Here is a 24617-nt window from a genome sequence, read left to right as displayed (position 1 = left end):
TGTCTATTTTAAGACCCACCACATTACTGGAGGTTATTATCTCTTCTTTGAGATTTTGAAATAGTTTTATTTGTCGTTTTCAGTAGATAAGATTATATATATATTTTCTAAATGCAGAGAGCATGCTCCTGCATGGAAGGTAAAAAAAGTGACATATGCAGGCCTACTCCTTGGCCTGTATTCATAATGTGACTCAGAGAAGGAGTACTGATTTAGAATCGGTTTAGCCTTTTTTAAATGTAATTAAAATGTTTGGATGAACGGGTGTGTGTGTGTGTGGGGGGGGGGGGGGGTGACTAGATCGCTACTCCTATTCTGAGACGCTTTATGAATACAGGGCCTGGTTCATTTGAAAGATTACATCCTGAGACATTGAAATCAGTAGAAAAACTGACTGCAGCCTCACACAAAGACCACAAACACACACACACACACATCCCGCTCCTATTCTTTTCCACACAGTGGCAGGAAGTTGTCCACATATCCGCAGTGCTTCTGAGGAAGAATTGGAGAGAGGGAGTTGGGTGGTAGCAGCACTGGAGGTTAGGGTGTACACTTTAGACATAAACTGTTCACACGGTCCAATTGCGAACGCGGTCTTCTCTTGAAGATACCCAGAGAGATACCTCCCGACACTTTGGCGGAGTACAGACCTGCCGGACCTGCCATAGCTGGACCAAGGCATTGGACCTAGTAACCGCACTGGTACAGCTGGGAGGATAGTGAGAGAGAGTAGACTACTGCCGTCTCCATCCTCCTCTCTGGGACCTGCTTGGCCCAATGATGCTGGTGCTGTGGACAGCTGTTCTGTTGGGTTTGAGCAGGTGGTGTCGAGGTGAGTCCGTCTTCCAGCTATTTTCTTGTTGATACGATGTTAGATACCTATGAGAGTGAGGTAGAGTCTCTACTAGGTAATCGTCTAAAGAGAGAAAGTCCTACATGATACTTCCCAACAACGAAACATACTTCTTTTTTTTTACATTGATATTCTCACTTCTATGTTTTATAGATTTCTGAGGATATATCATTCGGAGAAAATCCTGTGACGTACTTGACATATGCTCCTCTCACATTCTTTCAGCGTCACTTTATAAGATGCTGCATGAATGTGTCCCTGATTTAAAGATGTAACTAACCAAAAAGATTGTACTGCATTTCCTTGAATGCTATACAGTACACTATGTCTAATCCCAACTCTCCTGTGTTATGATTTAATTGTCCCTCACACACCTGCCAAGCCTCTCCATTGTCCCTCTCCATTACATTCCTCATCGCCAGGGTGACGACCTCCGACCTTCATCCAGTCCCAGCCCACTCCATTTCCTGTTGCTATTCGCCTCTCCTGGAGACTTCCTGTTTGTGTCAGGCCTCCTATTTCCCGTTTCATGGTTCATGCCAAGGACACACCTTTCATAGCCTGCATGGTACCAGGCATTGTTAACAATGAATGCTTGGTGGTGATAGGTACACATAGGCCTACACAATACACAGCTTGAAAATGTAGGTCAAAGCACAGGTTCCTGCGTGATACAGTAGTGTAATTAATGGATGCTTTTATCCAACGTGATTCAGTTTAAGTTAGTATATTAGTGTCAAGTGGAAATCCAACCTTTGTGTGTGTGTATGTGTGTGATTCCTCCCCAAGTAGCAGCAGCATCTCCCGGTGGTGACCCCTGGGCCCAGTGTCCATCCAGACAGTGTAAGGCCACGTTTGGAGATGGGTCATGTGATAAAGAGTGCACCGAGCCGGAGTGTCTGAGGGACGGGTTCGACTGTCTGAGGGACAAAGGACACTGCAAGTAAAGACACTGTAGCAGCAGGGAGATCTGGGCGGCATTTCGTTCCAGGAAGATGTTCCATCAACCTTTCCCTTTGTTCACTCTCTTTCATGGATCAAACAGGACTGGATATGTGAAAGCAATATGGTGACTTACTCTTATCCAGTAGTCTCATATTCATGGTGAGGGGAGTGAATAAGAGCAGAGGGGAGAGAACATATTCCTGGAATGAAACGCACCCTGCTCTTTACTCTTTATCACTCTCACTTTCCTTTTTGTATACATCCAGATGTTTAAGCTGGGGTTCACACTTTCTCTGCATCCCTCCAACTATCCCACCTCTCAGCTCAGGCCACATCCACTACTGCCGAGACCACTATGCCAACTCTTACTGTGACCAGGGCTGTGAAAGCGCCGCCTGTGGCTGGGATGGGAGTGACTGTCACAGGCACCACAGCCCTCTGTGGGCTAAGGGTACCCTGCTCCTGCACACCCACGTCCCCCTGCAACAAGGCACATTTTCCAACAGTTCCCTTCTCTGGGCCCTCAGCACCCTCCTGCAGACGCCCCTCAAATTGCGTGGCATGGTGCCCCTTGACCCCAGCAAGGACCTCTTCACCTTTAATCCCCAGCAGCTCGAGAACCTGCTGGCTCAAGCTTCCTCGGATGACTCAAATGGGTAACTATAAAGAGATTATGATTTTGCTTCCCCAAATGTTTTACCTTAACCTAGTCTCTTTTGTTAACATCTCATCAATGTTCTCACTCCCCATCTCTCTGAAACAGCTCTCTCCTATTCCTGCAAGTGGATAACAGGCCGTGCTCCCATCTTCCTTCTACCTGTTTCCCGTACGCCATCGAAGCAGCTAACTTCCTGCGGGCTGCTACGTCGTCGACTCGTGTGTCAGTCCCCTCTCACCCAGAATTAAAGGCCATTATTAGTGTAAGAGGGGTTGGGGAGGAAATAGGGGGGAGAGAGGAGGACCCAGTTGAGGAAAAAGAGGAAACTAATGGTATGTATCCTGTTACATAGTGTGTGTGTGTGTGTGTGTGTGTGTGTGTGTGTGTGTGTGTGTGTGTGTGTGTGTGTGTGTGTGTGTGTGTGTGTGTGTGTGTGTAAATGTGAGTACCACCTAATATCTCTGCACCTCTTCTCTGCACAGGAGGCACAGGAGCAACACCTCCATGGCTATGGGCTGTGATCGGCGTGGCAACGGGCCTGGTACTGGCTTTGGTCTTGATGGTTGTCTTGGCGATCAGAAGGGTGAGACGACGACGAGCGGAGAGGGAGGGAGGAGAGAGGGTTAGGCACAGATCCACTGTCACTGAGAATGACAGCGGAGCCAATGTGGCCAAGGCATGGGCACAGCACACACCCCACCGAGAGCAGAGGGGCAGGACGGGGAGAGAGAAAGACAGGAATGGGATAAAAAAGAAGAAAGCAAAGGAGGCTGAGAAGAAAAGACGCAGAGATCCACTGGGGGAGGATGCCATTCGACTGCGGTGAGTGAATATGGAGGATTATGGGAGAAGTTCAGTCTAGTAAATCAACAGTGCTGTGATCACATAACAGTTTCTTCATTGTAATGGGTTGTATGGCTTTCGGTTGTTTGCATTAGGGTCATTTTAACCTAACTGAACTTTTCATCTGTCTGTAAGATAAAACTGTTCTGTTGGACTACCTCTATTTTACACAATATTAGTGATACTGTAGCAATATCACTAAGTATGCGCAATTTACTACTATTCAGAGCGTAAACGTATGATTTCAGGCCCCTGAAAAAGGACCTGGATATTGGAAGTGACACTGACTTTACACAGAGCTCTATGGAGGACATCAACAGGTCCATCTGTGACCACCGGACGCAAGAGCAGAAGCACTACCGCAGCCCCCCGAGCCACCCACAACCACCCATACAACGTAACATCACCTCCTGATCATGGTTAACATACTGCATTAATAGGCTTGTAAAATGATTCATTATTCTCTTACATTAATTTGTCACAGAATAGTTTACGGTTTGCACAACGTAACTAAGCATGTAACTAAATTGACTTTCAGCTCCCCTTTTAGCTCCCCCTAGAGGATGGGAGAGAAATGCTGTCCCGTCTACACAACACAGAGCACCCAATCAAGTGAGTCCCATACATATTCTACATAAATGTCAATATGTTTATTTACATTTTAGATAACGCTGGTTATTATTTACAGTGTTCTATTTTGACAATACCAAATATTATTTTGACAGTCTGGTTCGGTTCAGTGGTGTGGTCCAGATGGGTCAGTTGTCCTGATTCGTGCGGTCCGGAGTGGGCTTGACCGTGTGGTTCTGGAGCTGCTACGAGCTGGGGTGCCGGTCAACAACACCGACCACACTGGTATCACTTTACTCTCCCAATTTCCCAATTATATTATTAACCAAAATGTAGGCTAGAACGGTAAAATAAGTAAACTGAACTTCCCTGTAGAGTGTCATGGGAGGATTATTGTGCAAATATATTTTAAAAATCAATATTACGTGGAACAAATGTCCATAAATGTTAGGTAGCTTTCATAGGTGTAATAACTAGCTTATAAACACACTGCCTCGCATACATATTACTATATTGTATTACTTTGAGGGGTTGAGTAACCAGTGTAACTGACCCCATCTCTCTCTGGTCCTCCCCATGTCGCGTCCCTTTTTTGTGTCCCTTCTCTTCTCTTCTGTTCTGGTAAAACCTCCATGGCTTCCCACTCTTCCTTCCCATTCCTCTCTACAGCACCCCTGCTGCCCCCCTCTCAAACCGATACAGAAGTTAATGTGCCCTAGTGCCCAGGCAGTGTGGATGTACCATATTAGCCTTCCTTGCTCTGCTCTCTCTCTCTCTCTCTCTCTCTCTCTCTCTCTCTCTCTCTCTCTCTCTCTCTCTCTCTCTCTCTCTCTCTCTCTCTCTCTGTCTCTCACACACCATCTCTCTCTCTCTCCCTCTCGGGCTAATTCCCTAGTCCCTCACCATCATTTGCATTCTCATTTCCTCCCTTTCAAAATCTCCCTCTTCCCCGTCTTTCACCCTTTGGGCTTGACTCTGTTGTATAATGTTTGTTCACTGGCTGACTTACTCCCTCTCTTTCTGTACTGAACTCCCACCTTCCTTCCCTCACCTTCCTCCACTTGAAATGCACTCTCTCTCCCAGGGAGATCAGCCCTCCACTGGGCATCCTCAGTTAACCACCTCTCCTTGACAAGAACCCTCACTCGCTACGGTGCTGCTGTGGACCTACAGGACAACAAGGTACCAAGGCCAGCAGAAGCCTCTGCTTTTATGATTATTCACGTACTAGTATGAAGATTTAGGAAGAGGAACTTCGAAGAAACTGTATTCAGTTGAATCTGCGTAGAATGGTTCAACTTTAAGGTACTCCCATATTATTGTTTTCGACACTCCCATTCTCTGATAAATACCATTCCCATTATCTGATAGGGTGAGACTGCTCTGTTCCTCTCCGCCCTCCACGGTTGCTACGACACCGCCCGGTTCCTGCTCCTAAACGGGGCCAATCAGGATCTGTCTGATCGCAGAGGACGCCGGGCACTGGATGTTGCCCGAGAGGGCATGCATCATCAAGTCTTGGAGCTCCTATTGGCTCACAGGGTTCAGAGAGGGCCTATTCCTATGGAGCAAGCCAATGATATGCTGTGGGATGAGCGTGCCTTGCTGTATAGCCAATGGGTGAATTCCCCTGGGCTCCCTGGGAGAAGTGCCTCCTTCTCTGGTGTCATAGGGCATCGGGATATGTCTTCGCCTCCACCAAGGTAAAGACTTGTGGCATTTAGCACATCTACTCACAATAACATTTAGCAATTTACTAATCTTGGTAAGGCAAATTCATCACTGCCTACTCATCTGATCGTCCTCTTCTTCTGACAGTGATTGGTCAATGGGCAGAGTGCAGTGCCCTTCCCCTCAGAACTGGCGGCCACAGCTCAACCAATCAGTGACCGCACTGGTCACCCCAAGAATCATGGGGCGTCCCCCACGGCCAATCAGCACTCTGCAAGAAGTTACCTCAGAGGACGAAGATCGTGAAAGGCCCCAGGAAGTCCCGAGAGCAGCGACACCGCACTTCCTGTTACCCCAGCCTGCTCCTCGACAGCGGTCCTTCTCCTGTACCCAGAATGCAATGCAGCGTCGCTCCAGTTCACAGCAGCCTGAACCAACTTATGTCGCCTTATCAGAGAAAATTGCCAATGAGCCCATAGAAAGAGTGATCGTAGTCCCTCCTACAGATGCTCCCATCCAATCAAATCGTAGATCAATAGTCGATAGTAGCGATAACCCCAACAGGGCGGCGCCAGAGATTGAAACAGCAAGTTTTAAAAAGGCAGACCAGAAAGCCCGAAATGAGAAGCTAAATAACCACATGCCCGACTCTAAACAAACAGCTTTGTAAGGGAGAGAGCTCTGCTAAAAGGACCCCAAATACCATGTCAATCATGTGCTGTTTACATTTTCTGTAACAGGCTCCTTGCCCCTAAATAACAGCAGATTGACAGACGGGATATAAACTCAGTCAATAAATGAGTAACTTAATTTACTCTAAATATCAATAAACTATGAAATGATTAATGTGCATTTTTTTTCTGCCATGTTAGGCAGTGACCTGTCTCTCTTATGCTGATATCAACCAATCAAGACAGACCAACTGACTGTGAATACAGAGACTTTATTGTAAAAGAGGTAGAGAATACAGGTGTTTTTCACTCACTGTACAGAATGACAGCACTGTTGATATACTCATTCAAACTGTTAATATAACCAGCACACACACTTCATTCATGATATAGACACACAGACAAACAAGCCCAGTAGAAAAGAGAAAACAAACACACTAAATCTTTGGATTTTCTATATTGCCCCCACATCCTCTAAATGCAACTATATCTGAGCTTTAAACGAAAATCCTAAAATATTTGTAATAACAGCATTAATAATATAGCCTAATAAAACAATGGTAACGCAATTTCCCAAGCCTCCCTGCCTACATACCACAGTAACATATAAAGTTGTGGAAAACAAAAACCCACGATCCCAATACAAAACATCACACACACTCACACAAAAATCACACATTCAGCTCATACAAACATAATGAACAGTATCATTGGACAGTAAGAAACAGAAAGGACATACAAAAAACTGCAGCCAAGTAAGGGTGATATCATTCTTTCTTCGTTGTCAATCTTTCCATCTATGTCATCGACCCAAAGGGGGTGGGGCCATCAGTCAGAGTCCCCCGAGTGGTCGTTTCCCGGGGAAGTGGCAGAGGGGGGCGTGTTTTGCCCTTGCCAGTTCCCATTAGTCTGCGAAAGAGAAAAAGACGTGGTGACGTGTAGCGACATTAACCTACACTAACCCCTCTCCACTCCAATACAACTCATCCCCAAGGTTGTTGTTGTGAATGAGAATGTGATCTCAATTAGCTACGAGCTAAAATCAAGATGATATGTAACATGAAGTGAATGACAGTGAAGTTCCATACTTGTGCTCCCATGTAGACAGGCTGCTCTCCATTCATTGGTGGAACACCCAGGAAAAGGTCTGGTCCAGTGAGTGAGAAGCCCCCCGATCCTGTGGAGGAACAAAAGGGGAGATGTCTTTAATAAAGGGCTATTAGGCCTACAACATCAACCTGGTCCCAGATCTGATCCTGTGGAGGAACAAAAGGGGAGATGTCTTTAATAAAGGGCTATTAGGCATACAACATCATCCTGGTCCCAGATCTGATCCTGTGGAGGAACAAAAGGGGAGATGTCTTTAATAAAGGGCTATTAGGCATACAACATCAACCTGGTCCCAGATCTGATCCTGTGGAGGAACAAAAGGGGAGATGTCTTTAATAAGGGCTACTAGGCCTACAACATCAACCTGGTCCCAGATCTGATCCGGTGGAGGAACAAAAGGGGAGACGTCTTTAATAAGGGCTACTAGGCATACAATATCAGCCTGGTCCCAGATCCGACTGTGCTGTGAAGCAGACTTCTATCGTTGGACAAGGAGTTGGCACGACAGCACCAAAGGCCCAATTCCAAATTAGGAAATTACGCAAGTCTTTCCTATGAAATTAGGCAGGCCTTTCCTACGCATTTTTCAGTAGTTGGTGTTCAGACGTATCTTATTCAGTTGCAGACATAGTTCCCTTGCGTGTGCTGATTAAGCTTAATTCAACCTCTGAAAACCCTCCCACTTGCTGGTCAATAGATTTTCTTCTTCTTCAGCACATTTATTTTAAACCATCCCTTTAAATATGGTGTACCTTTTAGTTAGAATTTGTTTTGACAGACTCAACAGAATATATCGAGAGAATGGGTTCAGAATATTAGGGATCAATGGAAGAAAGCCATCTAAATATATGCATATTCGTCTCCGTTTCAGCACCAATTGGTAGAATTAAAAATAGAAAGCTGATAGATTGCAGATTATTTAGGGTTAGGAAAGTATTTATGAAAAAACAGGTTTGGAGAGCCTTTATGCACGAAAGAAAACGGTTGTTTGATTCATTCTGAAAATCACCAAATTAATTTTTTAACCTATGGTTATGTTGGAAGATCAGTGTACGTAGAATTATAATAGGGAGGATAGTGTACAATAGTAGACTATACCCTCATCTATTGCCCGCACTAACCATGGAACTGTGTGATGACACAGCCAAGTATTGCGCCAAGCGTTGGGTTCAAACTGTTACAGGTTGGTCTGCGCTCCGTTCCATAACGATTTAATTAGCCTAAACGTAGTCATAGCTCTTTGTAGAGGTAGGTTTGGGGGGGGGTTAAGAGACCAGAGGTGGCAGAGCGGGTTGGAATGTAAGGTTGGAGCATAGTCTGAAAGTACGGAGGGGCAGTTCCCCTTGCTGCTCCGTAACACAAAAACACTAACAACCCATCCATTTCTATTACCAATTGAACCATAAACTCAAAACAGTGGCGTGTATCACTAGGCCTGGCTTCCTTTCCTCAGCTCTTACCTGTTGAGTTGGGCGTGTGTGGAGAGTCCTCGTTCTGTGTCGCCACGATGGCCGTCTTCATGGCATAGATGTTGGCCTCCTCTTGGAACTTCCCGATGTTCTTCTTGTAGCGGATTCTCTTGTTGCCAAACCAGTTGCACACCTGTTCAATTAACGAGCCAGTAAGAGACTGGTCAATGGAGTCAACTGTATATGGACGTATCAATTGGTGAGCTAATAGTAAGTATATGACGCATATACTTATGACGCAAGGTTACCTGAGAGACAGTGATGCTACACTGTTTGGCGAGTTCTTCTTTGGCCTCTTCACTGGGGTAAGGGTTGGCGAGATGGGAGTAGAAATACTCGTTCAGGACTTCCGTCGCCTGCTTGCTGAAGTTACGTCTCTTACGCCTGACAACGCAAAGGTGAGTGTGTTGAGAGTGGGCATACAACCCAGGCAGAAGTGTACATTTCACAACTACAGTAACAACTGATATTGACACACAATAGTCATTCACAACCTGCACTGTAATAACATGATAATGCTCTGTAAATTTGACTGGTATGACCATGAATCACTGTTCCAAGTTCAAATCCCCGAGCTGACAACTCTGTCATTCTGCCCCTGAACAGGCAGTTATAACCCACTGTTCCAAGTTCAAATCCCCGAGCTAACAACTCTGTCATTCTGCCCCTGAACAGGCCCACTGTTCCTAGGGCGTCATTGAAAATAAGAATTTGTTCTTAACTGACCTAAAGGTAAAATAAAATAAAAATGTATGGAATGTTTTATTCTCCATTTATTCTCCATAAAAAAAATACTACCTGAAAATGAATTGTCATTCACTATCATGGCAAGTTTTGACAGGTGTTGTGTCACCACAATAGCAGTGTTACACGCTGACCTGGCGTCGAGGAAGCGGGACCTCAGGATCATGACGGCCTCGCAGGTGCTCTGCTTGAGTTGTGTCTGGATGGAGCTGAACTTGCGGTGGATGATGGCCACCATGCGTTCAATCTCCCGCGGTGACACGGGTCGTGTACGTGACTGCTCCCTCAGCAGGTTCATCACGTGGGTAGTGAACTCACTACAGGCCTACAGGAGACAGGGAGACAGAGGGGGGTATTGGAGGATGGAAGTCAACAGTGGGCCGACACTGTTGATGTCGGTCATTTATGTTCACGTTCAACTATCTCACCTAAATTATAACATCACCACATTTTAGTTTACTTTGCTAAAGGGTGTCATTTTCAGTGTGTGTAAAGTGTCAAGTCCCTCCACCTCAAATCAAGTATAGCCACTGAGCCCAGCACACATATATATGTCAGAGTCAATATGAGTTTGAATCCGGCCCACTGCTCTTTGACTCACCCTCCCTCTTCCCCGTCTTTCCAACCCTTTACTATCTCTTCAATAAAGCGAGAGAAAAAAACTACACAAAATAATTTGGACTGACTCACTGCTTTCCCCCCAAAAAAGAAGTAGAAAAGTACCTGGTCATATTTCTCCATCTCAGTGTGATAGATGTTGCGAATCTGGCTCAACTTGCTTTTGTAGTCTGAGTGTTCCAGTGAGCTGTCTGGAGACATGCCTCCAGAGCTGGTGGCTGCGGACACCGCCGCTGCCGCCCCGCCACCTTTCTCCGGCCCAGCCACACCCTCCGCCAGCAGCATGTTGTCCAATCGCACCAGCTGTGGGTCCTGTGATTCTTCCTCCTGAGCATTTCGCATTGATAGGCCTGCAACAAAAGAGGTCTGTCAATCTGATTCATGGAAAATTAAAAGTTACAATGTCTCCTATTACACTGAACAAAAATATCAATGCAGCATGCAACAATTTCAAAGATATTACTGAGTTACAGTTCATATAAGGTAATCAGTCAATTGAAGTAAATTCATTAGGCCCTAATCTATGGATTTCACATGACTGGGAATACAGATATGCATCTGTTGGTCACAGATACTGTAAAAAAAAAAAAAGTAGGGGCTTGGATCAGAAAACATAGCCAGTATCTGGTGTGACCACCATTTGCCTCATGCAGCGCGACATCTTCTCACATTGAGTTGATCAGGCTATTTATTGTGGCCTCTGGAATGTTGTCCCACTCCTCTTCAATGGCTGTGCGAAGTTGCTGGATATTGGCGGGAACTGGAACACACTGTCGAACATGTTGGTCCAGAGCATCCCAAACATGCTCAATGGCTGACATTGTGCAGGCCATGGAAGAACTGGGACATTTTCAGCTTCCAGGAACTGTGTACAGATCCTTGCGACATGGGGCCTTGCAGTATCATGCTGAAACATGGATGTTGGCGGCAGATGAATGGCACGACAATTCATTGCATTCACATTTCCATAGATAAAATATAATTGTGTTCGTTGTCCGTAGCTTATGCCTGCCCATACCATAATCCCACCGCCACCATAGGGCGCGTAGTTCACAACGCTGACATCAGCAAACCACTCGCCCACATGACACCATACACACTGTCTGCCATCTGCCCGAAACCGGGATTCATCCACGAAGAGCACACTTCTCCAGCGTGCCATATCCATCGAAGGTGAGCATTTGCCCACTGAAGTTGATTACATCACCTAACTGCAGTCAGGTCAAGACCCTGGTGAGGACGACGAGCACGCAGATCAGCTTATTATTCTGTTGTGCATTCCCACAGTTTCATCACCAGTCTGGCTGTTCTCAGCCGATCCCGCAGGTGAAGAAGCCGGATGGTCTGCTTTGTGAGGCTGGTTGGATGTACAGCCTAATCCTCTAAAACAACATTCGAGGTGGCTTATGGTAGCAACAGCTCTGGTGGACATTCCTGCAGTCAGCATACCAATTGCATACTACCTAAAAAAATATATCTGTGGCATTGTGTTGTGTGACATAACTGCACATTTTAGAGTGGCCTTTTATTGTCCCCAGCACAAGGTGCACCTGTGTAATGATCATGCTGTTTAATCAGCTTTTTGATATGTCACACCTGTCAGGTGGATTGATTGTCTTGGCAAAGGAGAAATGCTCATTAGCAGGGACGTAAATACATTTGTGCACAAAAAAATATTTTTATTTCAGCTCATGAAACCAACACTTTACATTTACGTTCAGTGTATGGAAGGCTCATCTTGCGCAACATTTTTAAAGTCATCATACACAATACATCGTTGTTGAAAATTGTAAATAGTTAGAGAATGTTCTAACTGTCATCCAACTGCATTTATTATGCGCAACTCATTATTATTGTGATGGAGCCAACATCTGTTTTCATCACAGATGGTCAGAAACTTTTAAACGAATTAGCAACAAGTTTTAAATCAAACAAAGGGTTTCAATTAGTGAAAATTAACCTACCCGTTTTCTCTTTGATCTCGCATAAGACGCTGAACAAAGCTGGTTTCATTCGATGGCAATTCAATGCGTGTTTTCTGACGAATTAAAAAAAAAATCATTGTTATTATTATAGCTAGCTAACTAGCTACTGTAGCTGTCTATCTAGTTTATCTAGCCAGCTATTTAGCAACGAGCCATTAGCACCAACAAAATATTTGATAAGTTAGCTAGCTCCCTGCTTTCACACGATTGATATAGCTAGCTAACGGTAACTAGATGACATTCATAACAAACATCGGCTCTGTTGTTCGTGACCTTTTGACTGGAGTTCACTGCAGCCTGCTATGCTAACGTTAGCTACGAAATGCTATGGCTAACTAGCAGCAGCTACAATATGTAGCTAATATGTTAACATTTTATTCGTAGAACAAATGGATAATGTCAAGATTATGGCCACAGTCCGTTGATAATATATTGTTATTTATATACATGTAAATATAACCGTTAGTAGTAACACAAAGCAATAGAGCGTAGCTAGATAACTGGCTAGTTTTAGCTTAGCAAGATTCACCCTCTTCATCGAGTTAGCCACAAATTATTTCGGTTTTTATCAATTTTACAACAACAGGCGTGTAAATAGTCCAGGGGAAGAAGTGATAACCATTTAATAAGGCGTGCAAATAGCTGTATCATGAAACAAAGCCAGTTAGCTATCTAGCAACGTTGTCTACCTAGTTAGCTTATTAAAAAACTTCAAAGTTGAAAAAAATGAAAACTTCTGAAAACTTTAGCTAACTCTTGGCCATTGAGCAACTTTGCAGTAAGGTGTAGCTAAATCTGAATAAGTTAGAAACAATTATGACTAACTTTGCTTGTGCTTCGTCCAAACTTTGGTCGGTGATGGTCATAATTTGTTGCAATATGTCACCAATGTCTCTGCGGCTTTCATGTCCATTTTCTGCGCCTTCGTGGCCCGTGTCTCCATCGGAGCGGTGGTGGGAAGATGGATGAACCGAGTTTAGAGGGTGCATACCGGGGTGAGAGCTCAGGCCAAGGCCCCGGCCGTTAGAGGGCCCGTTGCCAGTGAGAGGCTGCTGCTGCAACATCCTGAGCGGCACACAGTGGCGCGGACGAGTAATCACAGTCACACACCCTTCAAAACTCAAACACTAGAGCAGGCCTGCACGAGAGTCCCCTAGCGATTGACAAAGAAAGTATCGAACAAGAATGTTCATAAAATTCGATTTGTACTCCAGACAGGACCCATAGGCTACTGTACTAGGGATATTCATAGCTATGACTTTTAAACTAAGTAAGTCTTCTGAACAACCAGGTAGATGGATATAATGTGTGTAAGAGAGAAAGAGAAACAGAAAACGTGAGGGGGGGGGGGGGGGGGGGGCAAGCTGGGGCCAGTTGTACTGTTAGAGGGGCCAGTTACATTAGACGTTATTGTTGACATATCGTTTTCTTCACTGCATTGCAGGCATTAGCATGCAAAAGACCATGTTCATAATCATCATTGTTGCCACTGTCTAATAATGGATGTAAAAAAAAAGAATGACAGCAAAAATGTGTTATGTAAAAATTATTTCATACTCCACATTTAGGGGGGCCACAAGGGCGTCCAGAATTGTTGTCACAGGGGCCCCAGAACCGCCATTGGAGAAGAGGGGGATCTTTCAATCTTCAAGTAGCCTAATACATTGAGCATTTGCATCCATGATGGGGAAGGGATCATCTTCTGATTTCATGTCAGCTAATTTAATAATGCATCAGCTTCATAATAAGGTCACACACAGGTCTTTACCAATCAAATCATCAAATATTTATTTTCATCACATTTTATTTGTCACATGCTTTGTGAACAACAGGTGTAGACTAACAGTGAAATTCTTACTTTCGGGCCCTTCCCAACAATGTAGAGAGAAAAATAATAACACAATGAATAGATACACCATGAGTAACGATAACTTGGCTATATACACTGGGTACCAGTACCGAGTTGACATGCAGGGGTACTATGAGGTAATTTAGGTAGATTTACATATAAGTAGGGGTAAAGTGACTAGGCAAGAGGATAGATAATAAGTAGTAGCAGCTGTGTATGTGATGAGTCAAAAGAGCTTGAGGGTCAGCGTGGCGGATGTGTTGTGGCCTACTCTCACCACATGGGACAATACAAGCACTCCATAATATTAACAGAATTAATTCACAGTGAAAGTTTCATACATCAGTGGGTGATATACAGCAGAACACTTTTTAGAACCACAGAATAGTTCAGACAAGTCATATATGAACAGACACCAATTAACAATTACCCTCCCTTCTGCTCTCTCACTTCACCAAAAATAATCAACATCTGACTATATCTCTCTCCCTCTCTCTCTCACACTTTGTCTACTTCTCCTTTAGCTGCAAGTCAACAGGAAGTATGCCAAACCACAGTCCCTGTCAGAATAACAGAGTGCCTGTTTCAACATGTTGCTGTTTCTGACTGTATGCTGTTCTGCTGAAAATGCAACACAAGCAGAGCAAAACTTCAAAGTCATTTCCCCCTTTCTGATGTTCATCTCAAATTTCGAGTTTTGGCTTTGTTAAAAACAAGGCTATTTGATAACATCGCACCACTTCACTTTTTACAGTAATATTTCATAAATCAATGACAAAGAGAGATAGCGGACAAATAAATAGGGGTGGGTTGGGGTAAGAGGAACAGGAAGAGACTAGCGAGCGAGAGCTCGTCACTGTGATATGTGAAGCATAACTGATTAGTTGTCATGAAGAAAACTGCCATGTGAATCAGTGATGCCATACCTAATCCATGTGGACAGAAGAAGATGATGTTTATCGGAAACTGAACTCCAGGAAAACACAGGTACGATAGACTTATTGAGAGCGTGGGTGGGTAAGGTAATGATTGGCAGGCGGGCAAGTACAATCCAAGATAGGAATTCAGTGCCTAAAGAAGTGAGCAGGAAACCAGTCCTGGTTTTTCATAAACACCCCTCTTGAGATTATACCATATTATGCTTACAGGTACAGTAGCCGTTCAGTCTGTGTCACACTAGAAGTCTTCTACATGTGTTGTTGGGAGTTAACATTTTGATCAACTCTATTAGATTACCTAATACATTTTCTTAGAACCAGTTCCACATTCCTCATAATGTACAATAGAACATCAGTTGATATATTTGTCTTATCTAATTTTTTGTCAGGTTTACACTGAGACAAATGGATGTTGTCATGGAATACCCAAAGGTCAAAGTTGAAACAGCTGAAGAGGAGCACTTGGAGGATCTAATCATTATTAAGGAGGGGGATGTTGAGGGAGGGATAGAGACAATAACAGGCAAGAGCAACGATGAAGACTCCAGTGCGGAAGAGGATGCCACTGCCAGACATGGACAGATTGGAAAAGCCAACACTGAAAGCGGAGATGGCGACAAAAGAAAAAAGGATAACCATATAAATCAAGCAAAAGGAGAGACTGGGACAGAGGAGGGGGTTGAGCACATTAAAGGGATGGATAAATTAGTAATGGATGGCCCGAAAATACATGGCAAGAAAGAAGGGATGGCGATGGTGGATAAAACAGAAAAATACAAAACAACAGAACAAGATTTGGAGACGGACAAACCATCACAAGGATTACAAGTTGACACAAATAGACATCTTCCCTTTGACCAGTTGCCCAAAGATACGCTGAGCCCAGAGCATGCCCAAAAGCAGGTCTATAACATTTGCTTTCACTAAAAAATGCAGCAATTTCCCTTGTGCCCACAATTACAATAATTCCGTTATTGGGTTTTCTTTCACATATAGAAAAAGAACAAACAACATCCCAGTGGTGGAAGAATGAGGGGTTCATTTTGTGGTTACAGAATTTGTATGTGTGGAAATGCCAGCGTGTTTGAAATGAGTAGTGATACCCCCCATTTTGAAGTCCTTGATAATGACTACTCTTTCTGCAACCTGTCTTTCCCAGGCTCAACGGTTAACCCCTTACTTCCCAGACGCTCTGTATGACCTGGTCTTTACTCTGCAAGAAGGAAGACGACTCAATGACCAGCGGTGCTCGTTCAGAGGGAGGAGAAGATGCCATTCTGAACCCAACACCTACATTCCGGCCCACAGAGCCCACAGAGGTGATAGAATGCGAAAACAACTCCCTGTAATAATAACGAAGTGACTGTGGTAAACATAACAACTTTTGCCATTAGCTTCCCTTGTTTCAACATTGACACGCTGACTCACTTCAAATGACAGAAGGGGAAACGCTGTAAATAACTGTACGGTACCAACATCCATCGAAGCGCTTCTATCATATAACTGTGGCAGGGACACATATTAGGATGTCATCTGTACATTAGTAAAATATTGAAATAATATTGCTTGAATGATTAACTAGGACACTAAATGAAATAGGCCACTAAATGTAGCCTGTCTCCACTCTCTTTTCTCCCCTTCCATTCCCAACAGTGCATTTTTCCTCAATGACCTCGCTGCAGAAAGATGAGTTCTTTGACTTGGTGGCTACTTCCCAAGGCCGTCGGCTTGACGACCAGCGGGTGGAACTACATGACACCCCACCCCTTAAGCCGAAAGCCAATAAGAAGAGGAGCAGCGTAAAAGATACAAAACCTAAAAAGTCTGCTCCAATTGCAGTGCAGAACGAGGACTTGTACAATATGATTCTCATCTCGCAAGTAAGTAACTGTAATCACCCAAGCTGCCAATAGTCAATTTGACCAAAACATTATTTTGTTCTTGTCATAAGCAAAATATCATGTAGGCATCATGTCATATGGTGTTACGTTAATATCATGTTACAGTGCTACATTGGCATAACAGATGAAGGATCTTCATTTTCCTGCGCCCCAGGAAATGCAATGACTTTGTGCTTTACATAAATGAACGGAAAACCCGCACTAACAGAGTTATATTAACAGTATTTCCCTTTTCAAGTAGATTAATTTTGGCCAGTTTATAGCCTAACCACCGATCATGCAACATCATGGACTAAACATTCAAATGCTGTTGCTGCAGGATTATTTTACTGCAACAATACTGGTCAGATGAATATCCTACACCTGTATGTCATGTGCTGTAACATGGGCATTGGGTGTTATGTTGTATGGTGTAACAACATATCATGTCATATGGTGTATAAGCATCATGTTATATGGTGTATAAGCATCATGTCATATGGTGTTTAAGCATCATGTCATATGGTGTATAAGCATCATGTCATATGGTGAATAAGCATCATGTTATGTGATGTTACGTAGGTGTAATGTCTCGTCTCCGTACCTCAGGTCCAGTGTAAAATAGGCATCAAACCATGTGGTGTTCCTGACTGTCTCTGTACTTCAGGCTCAGGGTAGGCTGGAGGAGCAGCGCAGTGTGGCCCCAGGGCCTATGGATGATGAGGACTTCTTTTCCTTACTGCTGAGTGTCCAGGGAGGACGCATGGAGGACCAGAGGACTGAGTTGCCTGGGATTCTGGGAACCTGAGAGATACACATGCTGTAGAGAAGGGCTCAAATGGCTCAGAGTATGTGGTGTAGCCCTATAGAGCAATGGCTTTTGCTTCTTATTCACCTGGCCAGACCAGGCATGACCATTTTGTTCTGTTGTGGTCAGAGTTGACAGTATCATCTGTATCGATACCTGCATCAGTCATTTAATTAAAACAATTGTATGTGAATAATAGAGTCGTCATTTCAGTTGCATAATGCTGTAGAGACTAATTCCAATGTTTGTTGTATGATATTAAGCTTACAGAGTGGGCTGATTTGTCTGTTGACTGCACATTCATTTGGATGTTATTCAAAATGCCCCTACGCTTTGGGGTGCTTTAAATGTGTTTATTGCAATATGAGGAAATGAGTTTTGCTCACCACAGCAGTGAACGAGTATGAATGAGAGTGTTTGTGTTTCCATCTTATATTTGGATTCAGCTCCTCACGAGAATAAAATAAGCGTTAAATGTTTGACCTGCACCAAGAGTGTTTCTAGTTGTTCCCCGAGAAGGCTTACGATAAAGTCCCTCAGCCTTTGTCTACTGGACCCCACAGAGATTTTGAGGGCAAATTTAAGGGCCAACACAGCATCAAAACCCTGGGGGCCTCCAGGAAGCCTGCAGTCTTGTCATACTCCAGTCCACTCCAACTGAGACGGAAGTCTTGAACTGTCTGTGCAGAGAAGGTGGTGAGTGATGAGGAAGAATGCTTATTATGGCAGTTCCTCAAAGTGTGATTCAATGTAAAGCTTATTAACGAGCAGTGATAATAGCAAGAGCAGTGAAAAGTTATCATATCATATGACAACTGGCTGCTCGAAGGTCAAAATGCTAAGTATGCTCTGTGCAACACAAGGAACTTGAAGTGGATTCCTTTCGTTAACTTTCTTCAGCCTTCTAGACCTTCTTTACAATTGTTTAAAAAAAAGTCCCAAAGACAGAGAAACTGTTTTCATGGGATATTAAAAGGAGGATTCTTTTTTTAAATACAAAAAGATAAAGACACAAAATAGATGCCATTGTGAAAGAAATGCATGAGACAGGCATTGAGGAAAACGTCAACAAACCAACCAAAAGTGTAGGCTATACACTGAGCTACAGCTTGTCATCAAAGCAATCTTTGGGGGAATTCAATATATCATACGTCTGGTAGCATTGCCTGGAATCCAATGAAAGAGAGAGTGACATAATAATGTAAAGGTCTCATTTCTTTATAATGTGTGCATAATGGTGCTTTTTTCAGAATGTTGAGGTTCTCAATCCCAGGCAATTTGCCATAACCACTCAATATGCATTATTCAATTGTCAAACGACAGATATCTGCCTTTACATTACAGTGTTGCAATGCACTAGAAATCAACTTTTCAGGAACAACTAGGCTGTTAGGCTAGCCTACATGTGCTGAGGATTAATTGTCCACAGCAAGTATCAACTCCATCCCTTTAACTGTTAAACCATTGTTGACAACAGCAAGGAAAACACACTTGTTCATTTAATATGTATCCAATAAATATGTATCATACGTTTGCGGCTTGCTTTATGCTCATATACGCTCTGATTCCATTTAAATTAATAGATTTCCCCCATGTGTAAAAGGCAGAAGAAGGGTGCTTCTGGTCCAGGGCGTTAATGCAGTTCCTCCACTTTATTAACTCGTGACCAAAAGCCCGCCCCGTGACATCATACTTCAAAACAAGGATGCATCTCAAATAAAGAAATGGAATCGTTCGCCACAATCGAAGATCACGTGGATACGGAAAAAGCTGTAGAATCAGCGCCCTTGTCAAATTCTTATCTACTCAAAGGTAGGCTAAGTGTTGATGTATAAATTAGACTTTTCAATCAACCTTACAGTGGGGTACATTGGGCATAGGCTATAGCAGGGGTATTCAACTCTTTATTGAGGTCCGGAGCCTGCTGGGTTTCTGTTCTAGCTGATCATTATGTGCGCAGACCTGGGTCTGAATGAGTCCCTCCTGATTAGAGGGGAACAAAGAACGCAGTGGAACTGGCTTCGAAGTCAAGAGTTGAGTTTGAGGGGGCTATACATTTAGTTTGCATGGGTTATGCTTCATCCAAATTTATTGTAAAGCAGTTGACAAATCAATTAGATATCAAATCAATGCAAATAGGATACTTTTTGTTAGTTTACTTCTGATATATTGTTACAACATCATAAAATAATTGTATCATCGACTGTCGGCTACTGTTCCAATTTGTAATGCATCGCCGCATTCTCTTCTTGTTTCAAAGCCAACCCTTTTCCATTTTAGTCAACAAATGTTGAAGTTGTCATTTCGGCAATAATTTTTCACAGTTCCTAAAACTATTTTGACCTCGTTGCTTTCCCTTCAGATGTTGTCACTTGTTGTCCTGATGATCCTGTTTCAACCAGAAGAGGGAGGCTCCTCACCTATCTCCTGTTACAATGATCAAGGGGAAGCTGTTGACTGGTGAGAAAACAGTTCTGGGCAGACTGAAGATTGAACTGATATGACCTCCTTATTCCCTTTGGTCTGTTAGCTACTTAGTCACAGACAGAGTGCATAGCAAGGTATGGGGTGGCAGGTAGCCTAGCGGTTAGAGCATTGGGCTGCTAACCAAAAATCTGTTGTTCTGCCCATGAACAAGGCAGAATTTGTTCTTAAAGGACTTGCCTGGTTATATATTTTTTTAAATGCTAAAACAACACACAGTACTGAGAATCAAATACTTTCTCTCAGGTTCTATCTCTACAAACTCCCCCATGTTGATCGTGAATTTCCCAATGATGGACAGAGTTATCTACTGATGGACAAAGGGAGCGAGGGATGGACGGATGGAAATGTGTTGGTAAATGACAGCACTGGAGCCCTGGGGAGGACAGTGGGCCAGCTGTATGAGCAGGGGAAGGTCTGGTTCCTTCTATTATTAATATCAGACCACATCTGAATGAACCGTGAAACTTAAAGGGGAAATCCACTCAAACTATCAGGCCCAAAAATGTTTTTTCATGTTTCTTGGAAGTTAAATATCTTGAAACTTGACTGCTGACATGCAAACCATTTTGGGACTGTATCAACAGTGGACTAATTAAAAAAAGACCAAAAGATTGTTTTTGAGTGGATTTTCCTTTTAAGTTTCACTTGCAACACATGTATGTACCACTGCTGAGGTTTTATTTTAGGTAGCTGGCCCCTCCCTTTTTATGTCACCAGTGGAGTGAGACAGAAGGACACAAAAAATCTAAATGTGGATCTATAACTTTTTTCTGGGTTGTTTCTTTCACTGCCTAATTTTCACTACGGTGCAATTGGAGTTTTCTTTTCACCCAGACAGCCATGATAAATAAATACAGCATATGACATGTTATCAAAGAACAAACACTATTGGCGCTATAAACCTTGTTTGTTTCTGAGTTTAGAGTGTGCAATATGCATGGAAGTCTATATCTTCTGATGATGAGTGTGTGTCCTTTCTTTTGCAGAATGGTGACATTGCATACATCCTGTACAATGACCAGAGACCACCCGAGGAGGGAGAAAAAGGATTTGATTTCCTTAGTAGCCGAGGTGGCCACACCAAAGGTCAGGACAATATAAACCTCAGCTGTATACTGTATACAGGCATTACATTGTAATGCTAACCTCAGCACCCAGGCCTCTGGCCAGCTCCTCCATTTGTAGCATGTTCATGTTTTTGTCTGACGAGAGTATGTACTGTTGTGAAATGACTCCGCTTTCAATGAGTGTGTTATCGCCCTCTCTCCATCTCAGGTGTTGTCTTATTGGACAAGACACAGGGCTACTGGTTGGTCCACAGCACCCCTAATTTCCCCCCTGTAAAGGAAATGGGGCAATATTCCTACCCAGGTAGTGGTGTACAGAACGGACAGAACTTCATCTGTGTGACCTACCCACTGGAGCGCTTTCAGGCCATTGGTGAGACTGTAATCCTGTAAAAGTCATTTGGAATACTATAAATGTACCTTTAGAATTCTGAAAAGTATATTGGATTATCCACCCTGTTATAATGCATGAAACTGTGAATTGTTTCATGAAGACACAAATGTGTTCTATTTCATGCGACTGTTTCATGCTGAGACAGACTGTCTGTGCGTACCACCCGAGCCGACTAGGTGGAATATCTGTTGACGTGCCCTTGAGCAAGGCACTTAACCCTCATTTTCTCCAGGGGTGCCGTACTATTATTGCTGACCCTACAAACTAAGTCCTATGTCATAGTCATTCTCCACAGTAATAGTGGGTCTTTAATGGTAAAGTACTGCTGCCCCTATCACTGAAAAACCTGCATGCAATGAACTTAAAAATGACAATTAACTCATTATTACGCAATAGCTAATAAAGCCACATTAATGTTGACACAATAATTGTAAACCAAAAATAACATTTGCATAAACAATTTAGGTCATTAGCATTTTAGCATTTTGTAGTAGCAAGTGCCACTACAACCTGGCTAGCAAATGGTGCTGTTACTGTAGTGACAGATAGGGTTATCCTCTATGGCACTGTAACCATAGAGACCATACTCCTCCCGCGGTGCAATGTTTGCTCTGTAAGTTTCATGTCTCTCGTGGAGTTATACTGAACAAAAATATAAACACAACATGCGACATGTCTGGTGAGTATGCAGGCCATGGAAGAACTGGGACATTTTCAGCTTCCAGGAATTGTTTACAGATCCTTGAGACATGGGACCGTGCATTATCATGCTGAAACATGAGGTGTTGGCGGCGGATGAATGGCATGACAATGGGCCTCAGGATCTCTTCATGGTATCTCTGTGCATTCAAATAGCCATTGTTAAAATGCAATTGTGTTCGTTGTCTGTAGCTTATGCCTGCCTATACCATAACCCCACCGCCACCATGGAACACTCTCTTCACAACGTTGACATCAGCAAACTGCTCGCACACACAACACCATACATGTGGTCTGCAGTTGTGAGGGCGGATGGACGTACTGCCAAATTCTCTATTTGGATGCAGCTTATGGTAGAGAAATGAACATTCAATTATCTGTCAACAGCTTTGGTGGACATTCCAGCAGTCAGCATACCAATTGCACGCTCACTCAAAACTTGAGACATTTGTGGCATTTTATTGTCCCCAGCACAAGGTGCACCTGTGTAACGATAGTGCTGTTGAATCAGATTCTTAATATGCCACATCTGTCAGGTGGATGGATTATCCTGGCAAAGGAGAAATGCTCACTAACAGGAATATAAACAAATTTGTGCACAAAATTTGAGATTGAAAAAGCTTTTTGTGTGTATGGAACATTTCTGGGATCTTTTATTTCAGCTCATGAAACATGGGACCAACACTTCATGTGTTGCGTATATATTTTTGTTCAGCTTAAGATGAGTGTCATTAATTGTGATGGGAGTTCTCAGTGGAGGCCAACTTCCATCAACCTCAAAGCATTGTCTTGTCTTAAAACATTTTCAATCTCAGCCACAGTCAGTGGTCTTGTATGTACAGGCATTTGTCTGCTACTCTGTTTGAAGAATTTGAAAAGTAGTCATACTAATAAGTCATGCTCTAGATTAAGATAGGCACCAAGTTCCAAGACAAGTACTATTTCATTTTTTTATTTAACTAGTCAGTTAAGAACAAACCGGATTGATCAGTCAATTCATCATTATTTGCTTTACTTTTGACACAATTCATTGATTTAAATGTTTGAAGTGTTCAGTTGACATGTATTATGTTTTAAATTGCAGGAGAGCAGTTGCAGATCAACCAGCCCAATGTGTATGACTGCGGTGTCCCTGCTTCCTTGGCCTCTCTGGTGCCCGCACTGGCTGACGTCTGTAACAACAGCCAAGGTCAGATGGCCTATAGCAGCTTACTGCACACCCAACCTGCATCCAATCGCAGCGTGTCTCTCACCTCATTGGGTGGAACCGAGTTCATCAGCTTTGCCAAGGGGAGAGCATTCAATAATGGTAAGGAACAATTTAGAAACTATTAGTTTGTCATTTTTTTTGTACTGTTGAAGTGTTGTTTCATGGTAAGAATGACTATTCATGTCATTACCGTTTTGTCGTTGTGATTGACCCAACATTTAACCACAATATCCCCATTTCCCCTCCTCCTGTCTCCCATTAGATCTGTACCACTCCTGGGTGGCTCCCTCCCTCCAGTCAGACCTCCTAGTCCAGTTCTGGATCCGCTCCCCTGGCATCCTGCCCTCTGACTGCTCCCTGGGCTGGAAGGTCCTGGACATCCAGCTTATCTCCCCAGGCGGGAGGATCACCTTCAAGGCCTCCAACGACCACTCCAAGTGGGCCGTGAGTACCACCGGGGGTGGGTTGGATGGAGCTGCTGGCTGGGTGTGTGTGGGCGACATCAACCGGAACGAGGCTGAGGAGAAGAGAGGGGGCGGGACGGTGTGTCTGCAGGACGCCACGGTGTGGAAGGCCTATCGGACAGCGGCGCTGGAGTGTGAGATGTGCGGGGGAGGGACTAGCGGGTGTGATGTGGACGTAGAGGATGCAAGGCACTACCAGGGAGATATGAATCAGTAAGCATCAGTGTAAAGTTACTAGTATGCACACAGTTCACTGAGCAGGTAGGTGTATTAGTATTATTGAGCTCCATGAACAAGGTACCCCATAGAATGTTGATTAATAAGGTACCAGAATCTAATTCACTTTTTTTATGGCAGTTTTGGAGTGTTTCATAAATTGCCATGAATAGAAACATACTTGAAAGGGAAGTGGCACTCCTGTAATCATTAAACAATGATCATTTTGATGCACGCTATGTAGTTCTATAAGTTGCTAATGACTGTAGGCAATGTTGATTGTGATCTCAGGTATGTTTTTAGACATTTTATGTGTCTGTTTTCAACCTTTTTTATGTGACAAATGATAAAAATAAAAAAAAGATTGTTAAAGTATGTGTCATGTTTTTTCTTGAATTCTTTTACTTTTTTAGTCAAACGTGTGGTGACCTTTTCAGCTTGAAACAGGCAAAGATACTGTCTTCT

The 24617-nt window shown here is 43.4% G+C and overlaps 4 protein-coding genes across 8 annotated transcripts; 3 read left to right on the top strand and 1 right to left on the bottom strand.

Moving 5' to 3' along the window:
• The first annotated feature begins 470 nt into the window (after window positions 1-470).
• notchl (notch receptor, like) lies at window positions 471-6730 on the top strand. Of its 4 annotated transcripts, none has more exons than XM_036973053.1 (11): window positions 471-835; window positions 1649-1799; window positions 2125-2457; window positions 2565-2791; window positions 2942-3281; window positions 3551-3699; window positions 3841-3914; window positions 4028-4157; window positions 4957-5054; window positions 5244-5575; window positions 5691-6730. In XM_036973053.1, exons 1-11 carry the CDS (start codon window positions 781-783, stop codon window positions 6211-6213), a joined length of 2412 nt encoding a protein of 803 aa, XP_036828948.1. In that variant the 5' UTR covers window positions 471-780; the 3' UTR covers window positions 6214-6730. The 4 variants fall into 4 exon arrangements, with proteins under 4 accessions (XP_036828948.1, XP_036828949.1, XP_036828952.1 ...); XM_036973054.1 differs by having other exon boundaries at window positions 1646-1799; window positions 2951-3281; XM_036973057.1 differs by having other exon boundaries at window positions 1646-1799; window positions 3853-3914.
• Window positions 6471-13274, bottom strand: LOC110515353 (pre-B-cell leukemia transcription factor 2). 2 transcript variants are annotated; one of them, XM_036973070.1, is made up of 8 exons: window positions 12966-13274; window positions 12120-12193; window positions 10261-10505; window positions 9672-9862; window positions 9042-9177; window positions 8785-8926; window positions 7303-7391; window positions 6471-7123 (listed from the first exon to the last, which is right to left on the bottom strand). In XM_036973070.1, exons 1-8 carry the CDS (start codon window positions 13202-13204, stop codon window positions 7043-7045), a joined length of 1197 nt encoding a protein of 398 aa, XP_036828965.1. In that variant the 5' UTR covers window positions 13205-13274; the 3' UTR covers window positions 6471-7042. The 2 variants fall into 2 exon arrangements, with proteins under 2 accessions (XP_036828965.1, XP_036828975.1); XM_036973080.1 differs by having other exon boundaries at window positions 12962-13243.
• A 1522-nt stretch (window positions 13275-14796) lies between these two features.
• Window positions 14797-18091, top strand: LOC110515302. Its single transcript, XM_021594249.2, has 5 exons — window positions 14797-14976; window positions 15317-15830; window positions 16087-16246; window positions 16581-16807; window positions 17475-18091. The coding sequence occupies exons 2-5, from the start codon at window positions 15333-15335 to the stop codon at window positions 17613-17615; spliced, it is 1026 nt and encodes a 341-aa protein (XP_021449924.2). The 5' UTR covers window positions 14797-14976; window positions 15317-15332; the 3' UTR covers window positions 17616-18091.
• A 1185-nt stretch (window positions 18092-19276) lies between these two features.
• LOC110515290 (deoxyribonuclease-2-alpha) lies at window positions 19277-24520 on the top strand. Its single transcript, XM_021594242.2, has 7 exons — window positions 19277-19427; window positions 19978-20075; window positions 20346-20514; window positions 21089-21188; window positions 21378-21542; window positions 23347-23571; window positions 23735-24520. The coding sequence occupies exons 2-7, from the start codon at window positions 19978-19980 to the stop codon at window positions 24151-24153; spliced, it is 1176 nt and encodes a 391-aa protein (XP_021449917.2). The 5' UTR covers window positions 19277-19427; the 3' UTR covers window positions 24154-24520.
• Window positions 24521-24617: the final 97 nt, after the last annotated feature.

Source organism: Oncorhynchus mykiss, chromosome 3 (assembly GCF_013265735.2).
Source record: "Oncorhynchus mykiss isolate Arlee chromosome 3, USDA_OmykA_1.1, whole genome shotgun sequence".
NCBI lineage: Eukaryota > Metazoa > Chordata > Actinopteri > Salmoniformes > Salmonidae > Oncorhynchus > Oncorhynchus mykiss.
The sequence above is the reverse complement of the archived record's forward strand: the minus strand, read 5'-3'. Positions and strand labels throughout refer to the sequence as shown.